The sequence below is a fragment of the Siniperca chuatsi genome, linkage group LG7 (assembly GCF_020085105.1).
Source record: "Siniperca chuatsi isolate FFG_IHB_CAS linkage group LG7, ASM2008510v1, whole genome shotgun sequence".
Classification (NCBI taxonomy): Eukaryota; Metazoa; Chordata; class Actinopteri; order Centrarchiformes; family Sinipercidae; genus Siniperca; species Siniperca chuatsi.
Genome location: NC_058048.1, coordinates 4,753,366 through 4,779,808, shown reverse-complemented (window position 1 = coordinate 4,779,808; position 26,443 = coordinate 4,753,366). Strand labels below are relative to the sequence as shown.

The window sequence follows — 26,443 nt, the reverse complement described above, 5'->3', positions numbered from 1 at the left end:
GTAAATATAAAAATATTCATTAGTGCAAATTTAAGTTGTCTTTACTTAGTTTACTGGTATTTGCTCTCATTAAGTTTAGACAAGTACATCACTGATTGTAGCTATATATAGAATATTCTATAGACATATATAGAAAGTATCCACCACAGCTACGTGAAAATGTATACAAATGCTTCAAAGAACACAGCGAACAAAACTAGGATTTCATTCATAGTTCCAGATTTCAACATTAAAATTGGCAAACGAATCAGTGATGGAGTATCGGTGTGTACAGGGGAGATGCTGGTGATTCTGTCAGCATTGCAACGGGCTGAAGATATGAGGCCTCAGAGAGCAGTAATAGGCTCTGAGTCAGCTTGTCATTAATCAGCTGGAAACAGCCATTCAGACAGCAGACCAGATGTCTTAATAGAGATGCAGCAAACACTATATAGAATTCAAATGATGGGGCCAAATATGACATTTGTATGGATACCAGCACATATAGGAATCAAAGGAAATGAAACAGCTGACAAGTGTGCCAAGGAAGCACAAAATCGAATCACTGACATTACAGTAGCCCTTAGTAAAACGGAAACCACAGTTAAGGAGAAGTTGAAAGAAAGGTGGCAGAAGCAGTGGGAAGAAGAGAGAACAGGAAGGTGGTTATACAACAGTCAAAGTAAAGTCGGTGTGATGAAGAAAACGGGGAGAACCAGGAGAGAGGAAACAGTAATATCCAGGCTATGGTTTGGGCACACAGGATTAAACAGCACATTATGTAAAATAGGAAAACATCATACAGGAAGATGTACATCCTGTGATCAAGAAGAAACTTTAGAACATGTTATGATTTACTGTCCTAAATAAGATGCTGAGAGAAGAGAGCTGACACTGAACCTTAAAGAAATAAAGATGAGGTTTGATCTTTTACAAAGAAGCTCTGGAGAGAAGTGTTATCTATTGTTGTTTCAGTATCTAAGGAGAACAAATTCGATAAAGAGAATATAACTACGGTGTGTTTATTTAATTTTTTTTATTGGTTTTTCTCAGTTTATTTTCTTTCATTTAATCATTAGTGAATGTATAGTTAAGAGTCCCGATCCACACTCCAGTCCAGTTGGTGGCAGTAATGCACCATAACATTGGTTGCCAACCACCATAAAACTTTACGAAGAAAAAGAAGAAGAAGAAGAAGCAGCAGAAGGAGGTTTGAGACAAAACGATTCGGAGGACATTGGAGCATAGGAGTTGTTAGGGGGCGGAAATGGAGTCAGAGGAGGAATCAGAGCGCAAAATTGGAAATGAGGACCCGAGAGGATTTGAAAATAAAAAGAAAAGGAAGAAGAGTAACTCAAGTGAATCCAAAGTTCAGAGATGTCAGATCGGTCAGGATAACAGGAAGTGGGATGGTTATCATTGAATGTGTCAGAGAGATAAAGCCCTGAAGATTCGTGCATTTAGAGATCACAGCAGTGTGAACTGCTTCCCACTCGGAGCAGAAATAAAGAAGAAGGGAGTAGTAAGCGGCGTGCCACTGACGGTAGAGGCCGAGTCATTTCGGGAGGTTGAAGGTGTGTGTGAGGCAAGAAGGCTGACAAGATTCAGAAATGGGAAGAAGGAGGAGAGTAACTCGGTGTGTTTGACGTTTGAGGGGGAATCACCGGAAAGAGTGTATCTACATTATGTGTGTTACAGGGTGAGGCCGTATGAGAGAGCGCCTCTCAGGTGTTTCTGCTGTCAGGAATATGGACATGTTGCTGCAGTATGTAGAGGAGGCAGGAGATGTGGGAGATGTGGGAAGGACGACTGTAATGTGGAGAAGTGCAAAGTGAAGAAAGAGCAAGCAAAGTGCCTGCACTGCGAAGGAAACCAACATACGGGATCAGCACAGTGCCCAAAAGAATTAAGGAAGTAAAAATGAATAAGATCCGAGCAGAAAAGGGAATGTCATACGCTGAAGCTGAAGAGAATGGAGAGAAACGGTGAAATGGTGGCAGTACAAAAGGAAAAGGAGAAGAAAGGAAATGGAGATAATCAGAGCATCAGTATGGACAAGAAACGATTTCTGGCATTTATTGCCATGGTTATATACTGTGCGGCTGAAATAAAGGTGAAGTTGGAAAGGATTAAGATGGTGCTGGACGCTGCAAGAAGGTTCTTGAATGTTGTGGACATATCTGGAGAGGATCTGGATGTTACACTGAGGGAAGGGCCAATGGGGTCTGGGTTATAGAATGGACTATGGCATGGGATCACTTTGGGTGGACACTGTAAATAGTTTAAACTGTGAAGCTGTTAAAATTCAGTAGGTGGTGGTAATGCACAATTAGGGATGCCAACCGCCATAAAACTCAACAGAAGAAGAAGAAGAAGAAGAAGAAGCAGCAGAGAGAAGAAGAAGAGCTTGAGTACATCTGCTTGATACCTGGTTATTCATTGGCCACTGGAAGCCTGTAGCGATGGTGTCGGCGGTTAGTAATGAACTCAAAAACCGCAGTTAGCGTTGATGTAGCTCAGCATAAGCACCAGCTGGCAGTGGGTGGGGACGTCAGTCGTGTCGTCTGCTTGAATGGCGATAAAATCAGCGCTCGTACTTCCTCCAGAATTTAACGCTAATCCTTTTGCAGTGACAGCCTGCAGTCCAACAGCTCGATTTGTACCATCTTTGACGTGCCATTACAAACTGTCAGCTAGCTGTATTAAGGGTCCTCCAGCACACTGTCTGAGGAGGCAACACAATCCACCAGTCCCCTGAAAATGCCAGGGTTGTCCGAGGAGTCAGTCTCATCATGCCCACGCAAGGCCGACTCAAAAGCCTCACGGAACACAATCGATTATATTGGATAAAATGGGCCTGTTTGTATCCTCCTCACCACAGTCCTGTGGCTGCCGTCCAGCTGCGTGGTGTTGTTCGCTCTGCCTGATGTGGCTAACGTTAGCGTAATGTGTGCCCTGGTGTTCTCATGCTTCCTTGCTTTCTCAGACAGTGCTTCATATCCCTCACTCCCGTAACTGTCCATGCTGGCTCTGTCCCCATTGTTTTAAAAAGCGAGCACAGAAAGCAAAATAAGGCATTAGCATGACAGTATCCAGCTAGCCAGGCCTTTCTGGTGTAACGTTACCAGGAGAGAAGCACTGCTTCCTCCTCTCGCTAGCCTGCTGTCTGATTGGGAGGCCAGGCTGATCTGGGCGCAGCTCTTTCACCTGCAGTTTCTCCGCCAAAGTTCTCCTCTCAAACGGATCTTGGAGGAGAGATTTTACCGAGTAAGGCTTGGGTCCTGGAGGAGTAAGTAAGTGGTCGCGCTCGCCATTGTCATGTCATGTTAGTTAAAAAGGGCGCCTGAAGAGGTCCTGACCATAGACTGTATAAAGAAGGTTCTGACCTACTAGTGGTGGCTCGCTTGGGGTGATAAAATAATCGCCCTTTTCGGGTTACATCTGAGTACGCTGATTGGCTAAATTTGATGTTATACGTTCATATCTTTGGTTAAACTGCCTCCTGTGGGCGATTTCTTCATTGGCCCAGAGCTGCTGAGACATGCAGACAGGCGGAGGGGACATGTAGGAAAAGCATGTGTGTTGTGCAGATGATTTTCTATCATATTTGACACATATTTCTGGGTGCATTCCATATTTCAAACACACAAAGATTGACCTCTCTTCTAGATGAATGTGTGTGTACTAATGTCTCTGCAAACGGCCTCAGGCAGTTTCTCTTCATTTGCATACAGTAAGATGCTATCTGACTTGACATGTTTACGCTTTAAAGTATTAAGCATTGCCTTTTGTCTTTTCTATTATAGTCATTTTAAAAATGAGTCATTACATAATTAGAAATGTCAGCCTGTTGTAGGATATAAATTGTGACTTAACCACTAAAAGGTGTAGGATCTTACTGAGTGCCTGTTAAAAAATAAAAATAATGTTTGTGTGTGTGTGCTTTGATGTGACAAAATGGGGAACAGATATGCATGCCTGCTATCTCAAACATTGAGAAGCCTGTGTGTGTATGTAGTGTCAATTAGAACTACTCAATATGGGAGACTTTGTTTTTAGGATCATGTGAAGGGCAAGCTGTTACTCGTTATATACAACAGGTGGGATTCCGGTGTCAGGCAGAGGCAACTTACAGACTGCTCATTTTGCTGCATGTTTATCATGTGAGAGTCCTCTCTCTGTGTACACGAATAAATACACTTGTATTCACAAATACATTTAGTCTTTTATTAAGAACCTAAAGACAGAATTCCTCTACAACACTGTTGTGAAATACAGATGTGTTGAACATGAATTCATACATCCACAGATGAGTCACCCACTTGTCTTCTTTAAAGTCAGGTAATTAGGATTAACTATCTTAAGGGTCCTCAGTGTCTTGCGGTCACTTGCAGCTGACATGAGGCTCAGATAGGAATCCACTGTCTGTGTGTGGGTCAGTAGTGAAGCTACTGATGGAGATAGCAGCCCATATCCTTAAAGTGTACTGAAGGCAGCTGAGATATGATCAATGCTGAAGCCCAGCCTACAGGCTAAACTGACAAATGAGGCTCACAATGAGAAATAACTGTTGACTTTGTGGACAGATGGCTCCATCTTTCACTCACTTTTTTTTTAGCTCTCTCTCTTTCTTATTCCCCCCCGCTCTCTCTTTCGCACACTCTTTGAGGCCAGTTATCTGTACTCTGACTGACATACTGCTGAAGCATATTCACACTACAGTTATTTGAACACCAATGTGCCTGAGTGAATACCTCATTATGAACAATCACAAGCCTGAGTTTTCCCCTCTTTTGAAAACCTCTTTGCATCAGCTATCTACTTTAAGACACACTTTGCATCACCCACTGCACACATTCAAAATCCAGCAGCACACAAAAGTCTAGTCACATGGAGTAATGGACGTGTTGGAACTGCCCTGAAGCCTGGTGTGAAGATGTAAGTCTGGGCTTTTTCTCTGCTCTGCGTCTTACATTGCTTAGAGACTTAGCACGATGCTCAGGACAGCATGAAGGGCAGCGTTAGGGATGTAGTGAATGGAGTTAACCCAGTTAAGCCACCTTGCATTTGCAGTTAAAAGGTAAAAAATGTATTTAGGGCTCACAAACCTTTATGATTTAAATGTGTAGCAAATATAACTTATGAAATGCATTTTTTCGTGCCTCCATTGGCCGTTGTTTGCTTTCTTATCATCATTGACTGTGGGTGGCAATTTAAAGATAGAAAAATTGGCCTAATTCCACCAATAGGCAACTAGTTGAAACTGTCACTGACAAAGTAGGTATCATTTACTATCTTTTTAATTCCTACAAAATAAAAGACATCTAAATATATATATATATAAAAAGATGGAAATCATTCATTTAGGCACTGAAACATGCAGACATGTCTGAGTTTCTGCTTGTGGTTTTTGTGCGTTGCTGGTCAGTGAACCTTGAAGTACATGCAGGTGTTTCCCTCCTGCACCACTAGATAGACCAACCCAGGCCAGTTTCAGGGTCGGCATTAGCCCAAGATTGAATTTAGTCTGCATTTTTGCAGCTGTTCACTATGCTAATTTGATGATGGTTACAGCATTTGTTTTGTCTTGAGTGAAATGAATAAATGGATGAAGAGGAAAGATGCACTAATTTTATGAACTTAAATGAGGAGTAAACATCCTGCAGAGCTTCTGTATGTGCTCAGAAAGAGGGAAAATGCAACCGAGCTGCATAGTTGAAACCTGTCTCACAAGCTGAATTCAACATCAAACAGCTGTTTCTGTTTTGTTTGACTGAGCCGGACCCCAGCAAGACAGATTTGACCTAAGGCAGTTACATGTTACAGTTTGAACTGAAAAAACCTAAACTGTCTGCAATATCACTTTAGTTTAATGGGCGCTCATAACAATCTGTCTTTGCAGTTTGCATAGTTTGAACAGAATTTGACATGATGATGATGAGGATGCTTTGAAAGTATTTCAGAGGCTTTGTTTCCACCCACTGAGTTTAAAAAAAAATTTGTTTTTTTGACACACAGTCAAATTTAAAAAGATCCCAAGTATTGGCTGTTAGACTTCCATGTCCCATTCTGGTTTACCCTTAATATTATATTTATATTAAATTAGTATCTTTCAAATTCAATTAAATTGTTTTTTGTGCAGTAAAAACTTCTACTAACTGTCTAACAAGTCTCGAAAAGAGGAAGTTAACCACAATGAAATGACTGGAAGCACAACTGCTGCTGTATCAGAACCATACTTGATTTTAACACAGTTTTTTTTCATTACCTTTAATTTGCACCTGCTTCAAACAGCTTTCAATACAGTGCATGGAAACTAGGCAAACAATCCATTTTATATAGACATGTTCAGAAAGACTTTTCTGACTCTACTGATGTGAATTTATGCTTTTTTATTGTGGAAAAGCAGATTGTAACAAAAGCAGGGCTGGATTTAGTCTGGCCTGGGGGCGGGGCATGTTGTTACAAAATGCACTCATACTTAACGTGCTTCAATAAAACACTACCTTACATATGTTTTCATTAAATGTGAGTTTATTCTATGTTCTTACAGCCATCCACTCTAAATAGGAGTTTTTACAGCAAACGGTAAAACCAACTTCATATGTACTTTAATAATTCTGAACTCTTTTATACTTTTTTTGCCCCCACTATAAGCTTTTGTCATCCTGTCACCTTTTTTCATTCAGATTTTTAACACATCACAATAACAGTTAGTTCTTCTCTGGTTTGGTCCTAGCAGGTGGGCTACAGTTTCACCAGTTGCCTCGCTCTTGCAGTGGCTACATGCATGCTAGTTGACTCCCCTGTCCTTTTCTGATGCACTTTTCCAATTGGTAAAGCCTCATTTAAACACAACTTTATCATTGGTGGCCTAAAGGTTTCAAGAGGGGAAGCAAAAACACGCATCTTGTTTTACAGAGTATTTTAGCCATGGCCGAGAGCAAAACCAACACTGGTTAAATGCACAAGGACCACTGTCTAGTATCTGCATCGGGTACGATTTCAGCACAGGCTATGACCCTGTGTTTGTGTTCAAACCGTGGCCTGAATCAACATCAACCGGAGCGGGTCTCCCTGCCCTCCCTGCAGTTGTTGGGAGGGGGTGGGAGAGTTTGTACTTGGGCCAGTGAACAAGAGCTTCAGTGGAGAATCCACTAGAGTGGGAGCCGGTGTGTCGAAGTCTGTCGATATCATGTGTTTCCCCTTACCTTAACTTGAACCCCCCCTTATCCATAACCCCAACCAGTCATCTTCTGTAATCCTTAACCTGACCCCAACCAGTTGTCTTTGCTACGCCTATAGCATGACCTAACCTAAGCGCTAAGCCCAAAACCGCGGACGGGGGTCGTTACGGAAAACACTTCTACTGCCCTCTGATCAGAGGGCTTTGTTGGATTATGCTGTCGGCACTTTGGTGTGATTTTCGACCAGCACACGAACCTCAAGATGTTGACTTGCCTCTATTTTTCCAGCTGAGATATTTTGCTTAATTACAGCCTGTTGTTTCTTATCAACACCTTCTGATTATGCAGTACATACACTGCAAGCTGGACTAATGCTCTCCTCACATGCCTAAACAAGTCAGCGTTGGCAAACCCTCTCGCAACCAGATATGGCAGCCAGACAGATCCTGCTGTAGGGCTCATATCACTCTCTCTCCACTGGTGAACTTAACAATTCAGGATTTATTTCAAAATGGTGCTGATTATGAACAAGCCCCAACTTATATTAGCAAGTTCATTTCTTTTCATTTGTAGCAGGAGTATCAGGTCATCTGATCAGACCTGAATCTTCAACACTAACAACACATTAGCCACTATTTCAAATGGCTCTGAAACTGACTTTTAGTTATTTGTGTTTTACATTCTCTATTGTGACTCTGAGTAAACTGTGGAACTCCCCCTTTGGATCTCAGGACAGCAAACTCCCTTGGTATTTCTAAAAATAACTTAAAGACCTATCTTTTTAGCTGGAATTTAATTTTCTGTTGACGTTGCTGGTATCATTTATCAAACTGTTTATGTTTGTCTTTTTTTCTCTATTGCCGTTGCTATTTATTATTGATATGATGTGTCTGGTGCAGCACTTTGGGCTGCATCTGTGCATGAAATGTGCAAATAAAGTTATTATTATTATTGATACCAATCGCATGCCTGTCTTAAGTACAGAGGTAGAGGCAGGACATGGTTAGCCTAACTTAGCATAAAGACTGGAACCATGGGGAAAGTGCTAGCCTAGTGAAAGTTTAGGGAAAGCTATTTCTTGACGAACAACAGTTCTGTGCAGCATGTTCGGCTATATCGCAGGTTGCCAGCTAAGGTCGGTGTGCACAGGTTTTGGTTTAGGTCCCGATACAAGTACAAGTATCTGGCAACCTCACTGTGACAACAAGACTTGTTGCAGGAAACTGCACACAGTCACTGCACACAGCTGTTATTTAGGAAATGGTTCAATAGCCCCCTCAAATCCCAAAGTGTTGTTGTACATTTCTGAATGGGAACTAATTAAACAAACATGATACTAAGATACAAGGTGTTAATTAGTGAACTTTACAGGTGTTGGTAGGTGCATTTTTGAACATTTGACATAGCCAGGCTAGCTATTTCCCCCTTCTTCTAGTCTTCTATGCTAAGCTAGGCTAGTCTTGACTACAGCTCTGTACTTAACACACAGACATGAGACTGATAGAGATCTTCTCATCTCACTTTTGGAAAGAAAGAAAATTAAGCATATTTCCCAAAATGTTTATGTATTCCTTTAAATTTGAAACAAAATCAGAATGAATTATTGATGAAGTACATTTAATTGTACCAACTTTTATCATTTTATACAGTTCTGACTCAATAGAAATTAGACACAAAGTCTAATTTCTCTCAGACAAACAATAATTCTGTGTAACTTGGTTTTAGAAGGAAGACTGGGAAGGAAGTCATCCACATACAAAAACATTTGACATCAGTGGTATTTTAATTCATTTTTCTTCATTTGTCTGTTTTGCATTTAAATGTCTCCATGCCATTCTCGTTAATGTTCAGTCGTCTTCATTTCTCTTTTAAATAAGTTTGATCTCTTGTAGTTAAGATTCAACTTAAATAGTATGAACACTGAAACTAGATGCATGAGGGAGATTTGTGGTTATAGAAGCTGTGACATCCCAGGGGGATTGTTAGCCATCTTCAGGCTGTTATAAAGCGCGTCAGTCAACCCGCCACTTTGATTTTCTTCAGTTTAACTTTATGATAGAATCCAGATAAGCAGTATGCACTGGGAGAAATGTAAGTACAACACACTATTGTTCTTTTATTTACATGATACACAGTAACTGTAAAATCCTCATTTCATGCAGATTGTCCTATATAATCTTATATGTAATCTAATGATTTGAATAATAATTTTAAATCTGCTTCGGTTTTATTGAAGAAGGTAAAAGAGCAGCAGGAGGTTTTTAAAATTTAAACTGAATACTGAATTGTTCAAATAGGGATTTCACTTTTGTGTACATTACATTTCTTCTCACATAGAGGAGGTAAACACAATAATATGAAAATAATATCATGTTCAATATAATGCAATCCAGTACAATAGCCTTGCAATACATACAACCTTTGTGAAGCGTAATTGTTCTTTTTTTGCCAAGTCATTTTAGAATAATAATCTGGCCGAATATTGTAGATCAGGGGATGCTGCTGAGAGTGAGAATTTGATTTACCTTAGCTTGTTCGAATTTCCACTGTTGTATTTTGGGCCAATCGTAATTCATTCTCATAATTAATTTGACTGTTTGCTAATCAGAAACGTAAAGCCCAAACGAATGGATGGCTGTGACGAGTGCTCAGTTGACTCTCCCCCCCCCCCATAATGTACAACATGTCATTTAGAAAACTGACTTCGACGTTCAAGTCAGGAGTTAGGGGATTTTTGGAAAACTTCCAACAGAAGGAAAGAACGGTATATGACAACTTTTCCTGTTGCGAACTGTGTCAGGATCAGTGTTGAAGCTGTTGTGCTGGACTCTTTTGGAAAGAGGAAGGTGGTCATTTGGAAGTTGGCAGCGTGTTGCTATTGGGCTATAATCTTGATATGCAAAATGGTAGCATGTCTCCACCACAGTAAAATACTGCACAGCTGTGGAGCTTCCTCTTTTTTGTTGGTTGAGTCCCTGTGCATGTGCCATGGTGATTGTTTGTCTGTCTGTGTGTGCTCATGTGTGATTGTTTAAAACAACAACATCTTCTGTTAATTTGACTTTCAGTTCAAAGATGCATACTGTAGCGTACTGTGGCGTTTATTTTAAGTTTGCATTTGTGCCATTTATTTCCGCGTGCTTCCTGCACACTTTTTCACAATAAAAGACTTTTAAAAACTGTTATAGAATGATAGAAACAACACACACAAAAGCTTATAATGAAAGGATTTAACAGTGTGTTAATCTGTTTGAGCGTTTCATTTGAGTTTAGAGTTCTGTCGGCTCTTCATAGAATTTGGGGAAGTTTACACTTGAGCAAATCCAGCCAAAGTTGTCGTTAGCTACAGCGTTATGATCGGCAAACACATTAGTTAGTCGCCGTTCTTTTGTAAAGTTAAAATTGAAATATACTGTTTGAAAATACGAATAATGAAGTGCAAATTGAAGCAGCCAGACTAGAGTCTGCTATCTGAAACTGATCTTTTGAAATGTAGGATATCTTATGTTTGTCCTTATCATACTTATAATACTAGGACTAATTAGCTCTACACTGCAATAGAAGAACAATGTTGTTTCCTTATTTTCATGTCTTCTACATGGATCATCAACAGGTAAGGGTGCTGACTTTTTACCTGGTTAGCTTTAGCCTCAGTCTTTTAGCAAAAAAACAAAACAAAACAAAAACATGTATGTAGCCATCAAGTGCACATTTACGACCCTTTTACATTCTATATTGAAAATGAGACTGAGAGAGACTGTCTAACTGGGGGCCTGCACACGTTGCAACAGCTGAAGCACTATGTGGGACTATTTCTTGTCATAGAGCCACCATATTGCCTGTGTGAACAAGCCATTTCATTTGTACTGGCTAAACTGTACAATGGTACGGCTTACCGCTGGATTAACTGTGCGCCACTACCACACCCGCAATCCTTCCCCAACAGTCAGCAACACACAGTTTTGTGTCAAATGAAGCTCTTGTAATAAGGACACTGGTAGGACACTGGTAGTCTAACAATATCAGATTACTGAACTTTTGAACCCTTTATATAATCTGTCACTTCAAGATTGATGTGACTTTGTGTGTATGTGTGTGGGATCAGGACAAGAGCGTGATTTTCATTTCAACATTGGAGGAGACATCTACCATGAACAGCTCTCAATTATAGTTGATGGGACGCTGTATGTGTAATATACTGCATATAATAAGCCTTTAGCAACAAGTGTGACATGTACAGTGGTGGGAAAAAGTGTTTGCCCCCTTCCTGATTTCTTATTGTTTTGCATGTTTGTCACACTCAAATTTTTCAGATCATCAAACTTATTTAAATATTAGTCATAGATAACATAAGTAAACACAAAATGGGTGGGTGGCCCAACCAGTTATTAGGTTTAGGGGGCAATCACTATTTCACACAGGGCCATGTAGGTTTGGATTTTGTTTTCCCTTAATAACAACAACCTTCATTTAAAAACTGCATTTTGTGTTTACTTGTGTTATCTTTGACTAATATTTAAATTTGTTTGATGATCTGAAACATATAAGTGTGACAAACATGCAAAAAAAAAAAAAGAAATCAGGAAGGGGGCAAACACTTTTGCACACCACTGTACATGTTGAAATCAAGACACTTTGAAAAAGACTAAAATTTGTAAATTTGTAAACTAGTTTAACCATGTACCAAACACAAAATAATCTACAAAGAACTGAGTCTGTAACTTATACTGACTTAAACTGTGCCAAAGAACTGTATCACAGTTCATAATACATCCATTTGTTCACCAAGGTGGCTGCAAATTCTGGTCTGTAGTCCCGTCCGTCCATCCACCACTTTGGTCCAGACTGTATTAACAACTCAACAACTATTAGATGGATTGCCATGAAATTTTGTAAAGACATTCATGGTCCCCAGAGGATCAATCCTCATAACTTTGATGATCCAGTTACTCTTCCTCTAGCGCCACCAGCAGGTTGACATTTTTGTTTTTTAGTGACATATCTAGATGTCTGATATGTCTGTTGGGTGTATTGTCATGGAATTTGCTACAGATATTCAAGTTCCCGAGAGGATAAATTCTGCTGACTTTGGTGATCCTCTAACTTTTCATCTAGCACCATCGTCAGGTCAAATTTTAATTTCCCCAATATTTTGGTTTATGACCTAAAACATACAATACTATACCATACAAAACTTGGGGATATACAGTAATGTAATATGAATAATCAGGCAGGTTATATTTATTTATATAAATAAATATACATAATACACTGAATCTCATAAGTCTGAGGACATAGTAGTACATGGAAGTAATTTCTTTATGCCAGTGCCACGTACAGTAAGCACAGGCGTTGTTCAGGTGTTGTACGACTCAATTTTCCTAGTTCAAGACAGCGTACAGTGGGCTAAACTAAAGTGCAAATTCAATAATTGCACATGTAGCAACACAGGCGTGCACAAACATGACGTATGTACAACTGACGAGATCAGTGTTAGTGGGGTTACATGTGCCCCTGTCCCCCCTATAAAAAGTGAAAGTGGAGGAAGATGGACAAGCGAGGGTGAAAGTCAGAGTGATGCGGAGCCATGGTGCAGATCACTTTTCTCAGTGCTTAAAGTGTCACTTCGCTCACCCTTTCAGTCTTTCTCAGACTCAGACGACACAGTTTTGTTTATGGCTGAGCGTTTGAGGCAGGGACAGGAAGACTGGGGAGATGGATGTTATGATAGAACTATGATCGAATTGATGGATGGAATTTTGTACCAACTTGGAGGTATAGAGCACAGTCCATATTCAAATATAAAGCACGATTTAGAAACAGCATGGTACCACAAATACTTCCCCGGCTGTAACTGTCATAGAACTGATCAAATAGTGACCAGTATCCTTTTTGTCTATTTGGGATTCATGACAGCTGTTGTGGTGCATGTACGTAGATCATCCTCCATCTGCAGAGAGTTCACACTGCTGCACTGCTGTGAGGGAAAATGTCATAACGCTCAATGACTTCGTAGGGCCGTGCTGACTGACGGCACTGTGTGCAGTTTCACAGTGTACAGCGCTGTTGATTTTGAGTTTTTTCAAAAGAGGCCCTCTCTGTCAGATCAGATTTCTCCTCATGTTTATACTTGCAGGAAGTCATTCGTTGTCAACATTTGGACCATTTAACCTGCAGTCTCTGTCTGCATGGCTCCAGAGGACAGTGAAAGCCCATGTTTATTAGTGAAATATTCAAATGAATATAGTGCATAAGTACAGAAAATCTTTATGATGGTGGGAAAGGCAATAAACTGTTACCTCTAATGAGTGTACTGGTTCACAGATCAACTGCAACCACAGCAGGTGCCACCATGGGCATTAAATTGCAACCAACTTAAATACTACTGAAATATTTTGTTGAGTTAGATGTGAGACAATGAATACTGGTATCATTTAAAATTGTTTAGATTTTTAGATTTTAGAATTCAACCCATATCTATAATGCATTACATATCTACATAAAACATTATAACACATGCAGAGTTGCTAAAAGCCTTCATAATATATTATGATGCTTTGCAAGAACAGTCATAATAAGGCATTAGAATGCATGATCATAATAACAGAAGTATCACAATTGCCCATAATCATTTTACCTTTCTTGCAAAAAGGTTATAAAATCTAATGAATGCTAATGATCACCATGCTTTCAATAACTATTATGGATAGAGAGGATTGTTTGATTGCAGTCTGTGTGGTGATCAAATTGAGATTTAGGTCAAGAAATGATCTCATTAAACATTTATTTAGCTGTTTTTGTCAGATTCTTTTTTTTCAAAGTGGCATAAATAAAAAAAAGAATCAAAAAATTAGACTAAGGACACTGTGCATGTTGTTAATATAACTTTGTATGTTATTAATTTAGTTGCATTCTGTGCAGCGTTGCCATAGATAGATTTTTAACGTCTGTACTACACTTCTTGAATTCCACGCTCACAGTGACAGGAGAAGCTGCTTGGAGTATTTTGCACAGATTTTAGATTTCCAGTCAATTTATTTTGAACAGTTGACAAAACAAGCTCATGTATTAGTACAGTAGCTGTTATGGAGTTTTCGGTTATACTGAAGCGCGAAATCGCTGAAACCCCCGCCACACACACACACACACACACACACACACACGCGTATTCAATTTTAAACCGACTCCTCTGCAGTTGATTCGTTTCTAAACCGTGGCACCGGGTTATCATTGCGCTGTTGGGCCAAACGCACACACGCTCGCGGTGGCAACTCTGAAACATGCGTGTGCGTTGGGGCCTCTGGCGCATGGTGTGTGCGCGCATTTGGAAACAAACTGACTGACTGGTGAAAGAATTGGTTACTTCCAGATTGCGCCACACTGTCTGTACAAGGAGCCAAGAGGCCTGCTGATGCTTGTGTGCCAGAATACCTCAGAGCTCATGAGTACAAGCACAACTTCATTTCCCTTCTGGAGTTATCCTGTTATACATCTCCTTTGTGTGTGTATATAGTATACTGTGTATAGAGGACCTCTGTATATATACTAGGCACACTCCATGCAGAGGAAGATCATGTGATAGATCAAAAGCCCCAAAACAGTTACTCATGGGCTTTATCAGCTGCTGTTTCCGAGATCAACAATGAACTTTCAATCTTAATATTTTGAGCATTTTATAACAGTGTTTCCCAACCTTTGGCTCACCTTAAAATGAAGCAGTGTCTACATGTGACCCATTGTCACAGGTTTAGGATGTCATGAGCAGTCATTTCCTCACCCCTAATATGTTTTGGAGATCTGAAAGGGTTTAATCCTGTATTTAACAAAAAAAAAAAGAAAAAAAAAAAAAGGAATTATTTGAGAAAAGTCAAGAAAAACAAACAGAATTTTGTCTAGAAGAAATAGTAATATTGCAATGCTCTCCTGTCCTGTTAATTATCTTGGCACCCCTTTGGGATTCAGGACTGTTTTACAGCATAAAAATGGGTCCAAAGAAACCAGCAGCATGGTTTGGGCCATAGTCGAGGTAAAAAAGGATCCACAGATCTCACAGTCTGTTGATAAACAACATACAGATGAGAGGGTGTTTCCATTGTTTTTTTCTTATTGTAATGATATATGTTTAAAAGGATGCAGTAGCAGCCCATATAGCAAATCTATGTTCATCATGTTACTGAAAATGAGTGGACAGTGTTATTTCTCATGCTGTCATTTCCTGTTTTAATGCATATTGCACATCATTTGCAGTAGATGTCATGGGTTCAAAGTGAATTGACTGTGACTGATGATGATGTAAGATATTACTACTTACTGTATGATAATGTGGAACACTTGTGTATGTACTGAATATTTATTGTCAGTATTTATATCAGCCTATGCTCATAGTCAAGTCTTATAATACCAGGTTTATTTTTTACTGTCATGTCTTGTTTCAAACTCACTGATTTCAGAGTCAGCTTTGACAGTCAGAACACATGCAGCTTAGCGAGCCTACTGAGCCACCATTCAACTGTGAACTCATCATGTCCATCACAGAGACTGCCTCAGGACAACCACAGGGACAGGAGGTCATGTGTGTCCATTTCTCTCTCTTTCTTGGTTTCTGGCCTTTCCAGCGCCACCATCAGCACTGGCCAGGTCCAGACCGTACCAAGGTGTTCGAGTCAGAGATCCAGTCAAAGAGCTGCTGCGGAGGAAGCGGAGTCTGGAGCCGCACAGCGCCAAGACAACGCCCCCTACTGCGGTGAGGACAACATGACACGTGACATTAACGTAACATAATGCATTTTATAATGCACTTTGGATGATTAATATATTTTGTGATCAGTTGCACATTGTGATTTTTTACTCAGTTTTGTGACATTTGAAAACAGGTGTACATTTGAGTAAAACATTCTGAATTCTTCAGCATACATGACATACGTAGGGCCTGACACATTTTATACATAACAAGACAAGGTTTTGCATAGGTTTTGGGAATATACGTTGGCCCTCCACCCTTTCTTTGGGCCTCGCAAACACTGAAACCACATTCTTCCCTGGACCTTTATCACAGCATCGTTAGTCATTAAACAAATAAGAAGCACAGGATTTACTGTAGCAGCAGTTACAGTGTGGAGCAATGATTGCTCAGGATAATGTGCTGTCTGACTAATCAAACATTTCAAACCTGTGCTTTGTGAGATTTTCAGATATTGAAAATATACTCAAAATTTAGAGTCTGTGAAATTCAAGAATAATATAAAGTAGAGAAAAGGAGCAGAACTACTTTTAAGTCTGAAAAACAAAACCCCCAACATTTCTTGTCAGGGCTGTGACAGTGACAGCTAGGTCTTTAACTGAACTCAAGTTCAGGAACTTTATTCGGGGTGTTGTCCTAGAACAGTTTCCATCACAAACACACGATGTACTGCCAAATAATGTCTAAATGACATGTTGCATTTCTAATAACGCTTCCTTTATTGCGTCCTGATGATTTATCACTTTAACACTCCAGGCCGACATTCTTCACTCATCAGACCTGTCATGTAGATGACAGAGTCAATGATCTTTATGCTTCTTTTGATCTCTGCAGCAGGGAGCCCATTGCAGAGATCAAAAGAAATGCACATGGCTGAACCTCCAGACGCATGTTGTTGCTTGTAAAAGTGAACTCTGTCGAGCAGAAGCTGCAACACGAGAATCGAGCTGCAACAAGATTGTTCTTTGGGGAGTAATTTTTCCAACAATTATTCAATAAGTTGTAGATAGCATTTTCTAGAGCTGAAAGGAAGGGCCCCCTTTCACATCAGGATGTGTCAGGACCCAGGGCCTATCCCAGAGTGAGGAGGGGGGGGAGGGTTGTCTTTATATAATCCAGGTGTTTTTCCGTGACAGTTACAGCCATTCCCTGCATGGCTCCAGGGCTGGGCACACAGCCCTATGCAAAATAACTTGTAGCCCTGCCAAAGAGCCCTCCCACTTGCTATTTATTACACATACCAGACCAGGAGAAGACAGACACAACACGTGCACACACAAACACACGTGCACAAACTCCCCTCATTCCCCCCCTTTGATAAGAGAGAAAGAAACATGAAGCATCACTTGTTATCTTCCAATAGGTTACAAAATGTAATTGATAATACTCATCTTTCACTATGAGAGCATTTCTGTGGAACATGAACATTTATTTTGAAACTCATATTTGATATCATTCAAGGGTTGAACCCTTTAAGAATTCATTTCTCTTGTGTACTTTTGACCTTTGAGGGTCCTCGGGGTGCCTCTCTAGGTTTAAATCCAATGTTTTTAAATGAATCCAATGTGCTTAATCACTGTAATACTATGTTCACGTTCATCCCGCCATATTAAAGGAATAGTTCGACATTTTGTGAAATTTCTTTTCTCTTTCTTGTCACGAGTTAGATGAAAAAATGAACACCACTCTGATGTGTGTATGCTACATAAACAAACATGTCAAAATAAGTGGTGGTTTTAAGAGGGGTTGCATGCTGGAACTAATTCTTTACAGGGCGCATTGATTTCCTGGAGTTTATGCTGGTTGCTTGGCAACCTCACAGTGACAACAAAACCCTTGGAAACAATAAAAAAAAACATCAATACATTGCACTTAAGCTATTACTGTAAGTGCAATGCTATTAGGTATCGCTATTAAAGGGTCAGTTTGGCCAAATTATTAAAAAACACATTTTCCTACCAACCTCTAGTGGTATAATACCATGCAGATAGTTTTGGCCCAGGTTTGCAACATGGATAATCTACAGATCTCACCTGACAGTGTTCGGAATCACTGTAATGTTGTATTCACAGGAGGCATCCCACCATATTAAAGGAATAGTTTGACATTTTGGAAAATACATGTAAAAACAAAACATGTACAAAATAGTACAAATAGTTGCTGGAACTATTTCTTGGCTGAGCCAGTAAATTACTGGAGTTTTCGCTGGTTGCCTGGCAACCTCGCGGTGACGACAAGACTCCAGGAAGTCATTGCGCCCAGCCAAGACAGCACATAGCCCCTGTGAAACCACAGCTTGATGTGTTTTTCTCTTCGGTTTTTCTATGGATTAAACAAATGACATATAAAATGTTAATTAGCAAGCTTTAAAGGTGCTGGCAGGAGGATTTTCCACTATTGTGAGAATCTTACTTTACGCTGAATTTAAACAAATCAAATTATTTCCTGCCATGATTCAGTCCAGTGAATCATGCCTCCAAAGGAACACAACTGGATGACAAGTGAACTTGGACAGAATATATACAAAATATATTGGGAAATGTAAATCACATTCTCATAACGTTGAACAAAAACAAAAAAAAAAGTTTAATTTGTAGTCTGCTTTGTTTATTATGTGCACTGTCCCTGATAAATAAACCAATATATGATAAGAAATTCTAATAAATATATGAATAATTCATGTTTAAAATGTTTAAAGTTCATTCTTGACCTTGGAGACAGCAGTTGGTAAAACAATCTCACCATATGGTCCATTAGTAGCTGTTCTGGAACTTTTGATAGTATCACACAGTCGATGGAGTTGCCCAGTTGGGATGGAATTGTAGGTGTCAAAATTAAAATTTTTAAACAACATTTACAAGATTTCCAACAAATTCCATCTACTTAGGAAGATCATGTGATATGAATGAAAGCTCTAGGACAGCTATTAATGGACTAATGTGATGAAATTGTCTAAACATAAGCTTTTGATGTCACCCCCTCAGAATCAGAGAGAGGGCTTTAACCTAGAGCCGCCATATGTTTAACAATCCCACAGGATTCATTTAGGAAATTGTAAAGGCAGAGACACAGCTTTATGCATAACCAGTCTCCTCAATGAACCTTTGCACTGCAGCCACAGCCTCTGTCAGCTACTTTTGTAATTTTAAAAAACGGGCCTGACTCTCTTCGTCATTGTTCTGAAGCGGTAATACAATTGTGCCATTTTTCTGTGCACCTTCATGCCTTCATATTTTGGCTGTTGAGAGACATTGTGGGAAATGTAGGAAATTATTAAGAAGTTTGGGGGAAAGTGGATTCAAAAGAAACTCATAAGACCAAGAAGAAATGAATACAAGCCTTTACAAACAACCCCTATATAATGACCAAAATAAATAAATAAATAAAATTAACTCAAGGTCCACTTACTAGCCTTTTCTGAACTTTAAAGAACATCTCACAGTCTTCCTCAACAGATGGAGTTTGTTCAATTGTGACCTAAGTAATGAAGCAAAACCACAAGATAACATTTTTGTCATTTTATTAAATGTATTTGTCAGGAACCGTGCAATCAACATCCATCTCATATAAAGAGAAAAGATTTAGCTTCTAGCTGCTTTCCACCTGCAGTCCCTGGCCTCAGTTTACTCCCAACCCCGGGATTACATTAAACTGGACCCAACAAATACACAGTAGATTAAAGGATAGGTTCACATTTTTTTCAAGTCTATCTTAAAACAATAATCACATGCCCATATGTATGTATGACTGTAATTGTTCCTCTTGTCCACACTGGCTGCAGAGATCCCTTCTCATAGCAGTTCCAGTGTAAGTGATGGGTGACAAAATCCACAGTCCTTGCACTCACAGGTTTAGCTGAAGCTAACATGAGGCTTCAACAGTCTGATTTTGTCAAATCAAACCAAAGTTACGGTGTTTTAGTACCAACACAAAGAGGGAATTTTGTACTAATAACTCTGTAACTTTCAAAGTTTCTCACTTGATTTGATAACTGATAGCTCATGACTGCTGAAGCCTCATATTAGTTTCAGCTGAGAGTACATTAACCTTGGAACTAGGATTTTGTCCCCATCCCTTCCACTGAAATTGCTTTAAGAACGGGTCTCTTTGCGGCAGGCATCGAAGACACAGGAGAAACAATTACAGCGACCAATCACACTTTCAATGTACACATGTGAGTTTTGTATTAAGATAGACTCACAAAAAATTGTGAACCTATCCTTCGAGAGGTTTTGAGAGTTGAATATTAGTTTAACCTTAGCCTTGACTCTTTAACGCTTTACTAAATATAATCTCTATATAACGTGCAGCGAAACTCCACCCTCGCTCTTTGAACAACCTCTACTGGTGTAAGACAAGTGTGTCCGTTGTGCCTTCAGGGAATATGATATCCAGTTATGCAATCTGATCAATTATTAAGTTGCAACATGTAGGTTTCCAGTAAAATGTGGTTTGTGGAAGACATTTACCCATTGTTTTCTGCCTTGGTGAGATGTAATATCTAATCTTGTGGATCACAGATATGTAATTAAGAATATCTGTCTCCATTGGGAAACATGAATGTAGGTCAATGGAATGATACATGCAGTATAACAGTAAATAACCAACCTAGCCTGCGTTGGACAGTTATAAGCTCTGTCCCAACGGAAGACAGAATTACAAGCTTTAACTTTTGTTAACTTGTGTTTTATGAATTCCGTCTGGCTTTAAAAAAGTGCTCTAGTTTTCTTGAATTTGAATTTTTGCAAAGAAACAGATCAATTTATCTTCAATATTAATATTTCACATTTTCAAAATGTTTTACCATGCTCACAAAATTCAGCATTAGCTACACATGAATCAATTAAGAAAGCTGATTTTGCACAAGACAAACTCTTCGAGACCATACCCTGTATGTGAATATACTAACAAATTCTGGCTTGTATCTGTAACACACACACACACACACACACACACACTAATTATAATCTCAACTCAGCTGCTGCTCACACCTGGACTTGATTGGTGTGTAAATACTGCATATTTATATGTCAGCATCACAGTATGAGTAGTATGACAGCAACATATGATTATGGTTCTACTGCAAATAAATGCCATGCTCAATTCACTTTTTTAATTGTTATAATCTGTTTGTTTTAGGATGTGGTCACACACAACAGCCAGTCATCATACACACAAGGTACATGTTCATTGCTAACAGCTGCGTCTGAGAGTTACCAGACACATTTACCAAATTGATTCCTGTAAGTAAAGCATGTGTCTCTGCCTGTCTTTGAAGACACACACTCAAACTTCTCTCTGAAATTCAGGCATCTTTGGCTCTGATGTTGCTGAGCCGTCGACTGTAGTCAGTGATGGAGGGCTGCAGTGTGCAGGATGGAAAGCTGCACCCCTTGCCACCAGCGCTGGCCTGCAGCCTGCTGTAACACCCTGGTCTTCATCTGACTACAACCAGCAGGACCGTTCAGTTCAGACTCTGGCCTACTCAGCCACCCCCACCCTCACTGCTGATGTGTACATGCAGACTCTGTGTCCCAGCTACACCATGCTGACCTACACACACACACCACTGCTCACTAACTTTGGGGTGAGTAGGAGACAACTCTGTGTGTGAACAAAAGTATGCTCAGAGTAAGTTCAGTTAAGTCTCCCAGGTAGACCTTTGTGCCACTCCACTCAAAACCTAGTTTCTATCTTTTTAGTATCAAACACCAGTGCACCTGTATTGTAACCAGTGTTGGGGAGTAGCAATGTTATAAGTAGTGATCCTAGTAGTTTAACTACATTACCCAGTAGCTTTTGTGTTGCCTATACTTTCACAGCCATGTACTGTTTCCAGTAACAAGCTATTTTTTTACACTGAGTAGCGGAGCTGCAAGACCAAACGCTACGTCGCTACATTTTATTTTCTCTTGAAGCAAAAAAAGCTCAGAAATGATTGTACTGCATCTTGCTTGTCTGTTGATCCACCACAAGTTGTGCACCTGCAGCTCCCTGTTTGGCTTAAATGGGAAAGTCACAGATTTTACACATCAAAGTCTGATTACAGGTGTTGGGGAGTACTACTACATATGTGAAAAAAGTTGTATAAAGCCTTTTGTCTCCACTTAAGTCAGCGTGCATTGGGGCTGAAGACTACAAGTTTGAACATGAAAAAAATCTGGTGGTGTGGAGTTAGAAAGAAGTGAGCAGCCCGCTGTTCATCTCTGCTAGAGGCTGGCAGCTCAGCGCTACATCAGCACAGCTGTCTGGACCAAACTGTCTGTGGTCGAATTGTATTGTGAATAATGTAGGCACCATGTTTTGACAAGGAAGAAGAATGCAGGGAATAAAAAGGACAATATCTCTGGTTCTGCTGCACTGATTTTGATACTTCCTACTATTCCTTCCTTACTACTTATTATTATTCCTATTCCTACTTAAACTGTCCATTGTGAGTCCAATGTTATAGGAGTGCAATTCTAAATCTGTGAAGTACTCTTTATACACTAATGGTTTGACGGTATGGAGCATAGAGAGCTGGGGATGATCATCATCATCCTATTGCGGCTGCAGCCAATCAGCCAGGCACTAAGAGGCAAAACAAAAGTCCTACTGCCTCAAACAGCCACATCACATAACGGCATAGCCTACAACCTGCAATTAATTGAATGATTCTGTCATTTAACTGACACGAGAGAGAGCACTAACCTAAAGGATTTGATTGGCAGAGGTCTGCGAGGCCTTTTCCTCACCACATCAGCCTAGTTTCAATGGTCAACCTAGTTCCTTTAATTTCATTCTTCAACTTCTGAAGACAGCGTTGTTTGCATTGCGTAAGCAGCAACAATATCAAGCTATGTTTGTGTCTTTGCTAGTTTTAGTTCCTCTGTGATCAACATCAGTCATATTTGTTGTTTCAGACCATAGCCCCAGCACCAGCCTCCCTCCCTCAGATGGAGCTCCCAGACTCAGGGTTGACCTACCTACCCTGGGCCCAGCCCCTCACCACCATATCTACCATGCCCAACCCTGGGGTCCAGTTTGCCCCCGGCTCTGCAGCCCTGCCCGGGTCACCTCTGGTCCACATGCCCTTGTCCATGTCTTTGACCACCATGATCCCTCAGTTGGAAGCTCAGGGTGTGAATCCTCATCCACAGATACTGGACCTCCCGCAGCATTCAGAACACCAGCTGGACCCTGAACCACAAGACCAGTCTCTGGATGAAGATCCAGGGGTAGAGCCGGAATCACAGAGCCTCCTGGATAAACTTCTGGAGGATCAAAAGAATGATGGCCAAGAAGAGGACAAAGACTCATACAGTAGCTCCCTCTTCCTTCCGAATGTCTGAAAATATGAGTGTTCTTCTGTCCGTGGAGAACAGTAGTTATTTCTGTTTGTTTCTCAGGGGCCACCATTAAAGAATAATTTGGGTTTATTACGACTTGGGTCTTAATTTTGTAGCTGTGTGGCTTTGTAGCCATAACTTCTATTGATTATTATAGCACAGTACTCACCAAATTAATTGCTGAGATTGATGGTGGATTAATAACCAGGGACAGTGGGTAACTCCCCCAAAATCCCAGGCACTCACGGGTTCCAAAGGACCCCAGGTTGTGAAAATTACTTTATGGCAATTTTATTAATTACAAATTTGTTTAGTAATATGCATCACTAAAAACTGAATCTTGAGACCTGGTCTTGTATAGGGACAATGTTTCAAAATATAGTTTTGATGCCTTTAATATTTCAGTTGATAGTGCTTGGTACATGTTCTTTAACAAAATTGTTTTTAATCACAAATTATCACAAAGGTTTAGGGTTGTTTCTTTGCAGTGATGTTGCCATCTTCCCGGATCTCAACAGTTAATTTAGTTAGTACATTGATGTTATAACCAATAAAAATGATGCCCAAAACCTAAAATTAACTTAGTTACACCTGTTACTTTTACACTTGTCCTGCAATGGTAAACAAAATACCTTCTACTATTATTGTTATTTTTTTGTTTTTATTATATGCATATAAGATGTAGTGAAGGGAAAAGCGACCTACTTTTTTTTGCAGAATGGAGTTTATTATCATTTTATGCTCACATGTTGTGATGTAATGCACATTTCTACTGTAGATCATATAAAACTGGGCCTTTTGGTTTTTTTTATATGAGTGTGTAAGATATTAATGCTTTTCTTAACCTATATTTGATTCATATTCATGTTAGCAGCTAGCATGTTAGCTTGTTAGCATGTTTCTTTTTTTGCAGCAAAAACATCTGTCATTGAAAAACAGGAAAAAGACGCTGTTGTCCCGGTCAGTGGGAGTTATGTCAGAGACGGTCGCAGTTTCCTGAGACACATTTAACGTTAAGTGCTGTCCATCTCACAGCCTCGAGTTGTTTGCCTTAGACATCTGTCATTAATGCTGTCCGTTAACAAGAGCCTGAAGAATTATCATGTGTCCTGAACTGCTGATTTTCTTTTTTACTAGCTGATGATTTGTATCAAACCAGACAAAGAACTGTGGGAGCAAGTTGACCAAAGAGGAACAAAGACTAAGTAAGTTAGGTAGTGACTTTATGTAACAACAAAGTTTTTTAAATGGAAGGAGGAGGTTTTGATTGCTGCCAAAATATTGTGTTTGAACACAGAGCATATAGATTTGGGAGTGCTATTTGAAAAACATGTCAGTAATGTCAGATGCACTAAGCACTAACAATCTGAAAAGTGCAGCCTTCACTAGAGTGTCAACCAAAGCCAGTGAACATATGTGAAGCCTTTAAACTGACTTAAAACTGAAATGGCATCAGGCAAGATCTTCATGTCCAAATGCACATGTCTTATCAGTAAAAATCACAGATGGGGTTCCAACAGAAAAGCTTCTCCCACCCCTGATGAATAAGACATGAATAAGAGTGACATACAATACATTTTCCATTAGAAATATACAAGACATGATGTGTTTATAATAGATGTAGCGGTGCCATACCTGGTGGGGAGGGATAAAGCAGGAATGTTTAGTGAAGAGTGGAGAAATTAAATCAGTAGATATAATAAAGATAAGATACTCAAGGCAAATAATTAACTATGAAAAAAATTAAAAAGATGAATAAATGATCTCATCCTCTTAGTGTTTGGTATTAAACATTGTGTTGCATGTTTTCTTGGCATTGAACTTCAAATTGTTCAGTTGCAGTTACACGTATAGCTTTCTGCGATTTGGAGCCGCCATTATACTAATCTGCCTGATGCAGCTTTAAACTTCCGAAAATGTTTCCGCCTAAATGAACATTTATTAGGTTGTTGTTCAAGCTGAAATATGCAAGGTAGTTAAACACTGAACATATAACAGTGCAATCCAAGACTTTTGGTTTTATTAGTTACAACAGAGTGCATTGAACCATCTTACACTGCACTGTAGGATGAGGGCTTTCCCCCAGTCAAAGGGGTTTTCCCCGAGGGGAAACTGACATCGTGAAAGGGGCTGCAACTAATTTGTCAAATCCCACACCAGGAAACACATGAGATCGTATCACAGGGGAGAAAATGTGCTGATGGGAACATGTAAAGAGAAGTTGGCTTTGGCTCTGTTTTCTCATGCAGAATTCAAAACAAAACAAATGATAAGATTATAGGTGATACTCTTATCATGGGCATCGATATATAATATAATACCCAGGGAAAGAAAATGAAAAAGAGAAAAAAGAGAGATAATAAATCAAAATGACAGACATGTGAATAGCTGTGTGCATGTGCAGCTGAAACTTGAGAAATTGCTAAATTTTCAAGCACACACAGGTTTGTATGAATTCCAAGAGTGCAGGTTTCTGATTTCATTTTTTTTTTATATCAGCCTGAATGTAACTGTAACTCAAGATCCTTGGTGAACTAAATATGTACGTTTTAGGAGGTTTTGGCTAACAAGATCATGTTAATGTTCAGTCCAGCTGCTCAAAGTTACAGGAAATATGGAAGTGTCATGGTAGCGTGAGAGGTATCTTTAAATCTTTGCTCATATAAACATTTTCAAATGGATCTCTCATCATCCATCTGCTCTCTTTGATTCTTGGTAAATGATTTATCTGATGACTCATTCAGTTAGCATGTGTTTTTCTTAGAGTATTTGTGCCAGTTTATCGCAAAACTGAGCTTCCCTGTGGATCAAAGAAGGGACAGTTGGTCCTTTGCTGCCTTGCTGACACAGCTTACGTGCACATGTCCTTAGGGTGCTTCAGCAGCTAGGAGAAAGATAAACAGTGTTGAAAGGTAATGTCATGTGTGACACTTTGCTTATAATTGCCTGTAGGTTCTCAGTACAGTCTTGCTCCTCCTCCTTTCAGTGCATCAGCCTGTGAATCAGGGCTGTAGCGGTTGATGAGAGCCGCATGTGTTGAATCACAGAGAGTCCCTTTAACGCACTCCATCTTTGGGCCAAAAGGCGTTGCAGAAACATGCCTGTGCAGCACCTTTGATAGCACACAGGGGCGGGATACATGAAGCCCACGCTGGGGCTTATCATGGAAAGATTGTGCCCCGGTTTCTCAGATATCTGGCACCTCGTGG

General features: G+C 39.8%; 1 protein-coding gene across 2 annotated transcripts in view; it reads left to right on the top strand.

The window, feature by feature from the left end:
* The window catches only part of LOC122879149 (POU domain class 2-associating factor 1), a 28,806-nt gene extending 4,472 nt beyond the window's left edge, over window positions 1-24,334 (top strand). Inside the window, exons 1-5 of one of the 2 annotated variants that reach the window (XM_044202923.1) lie at window positions 9,160-9,257; window positions 15,782-15,909; window positions 21,046-21,085; window positions 21,216-21,493; window positions 22,809-24,334. In XM_044202923.1, the coding sequence (XP_044058858.1) occupies window positions 9,242-9,257; window positions 15,782-15,909; window positions 21,046-21,085; window positions 21,216-21,493; window positions 22,809-23,237 (891 nt within the window). In that variant the 5' untranslated portion in view covers window positions 9,160-9,241 and the 3' untranslated portion in view covers window positions 23,238-24,334. Of the gene's footprint in view, window positions 1-9,159; window positions 9,258-15,781; window positions 15,910-21,045; window positions 21,086-21,215; window positions 21,494-22,808 lie in introns of those variants that run through there. The other variant, XM_044202922.1, reaches the window with a different exon arrangement.
* The last annotated feature ends 2,109 nt before the right edge of the window (window positions 24,335-26,443 follow it).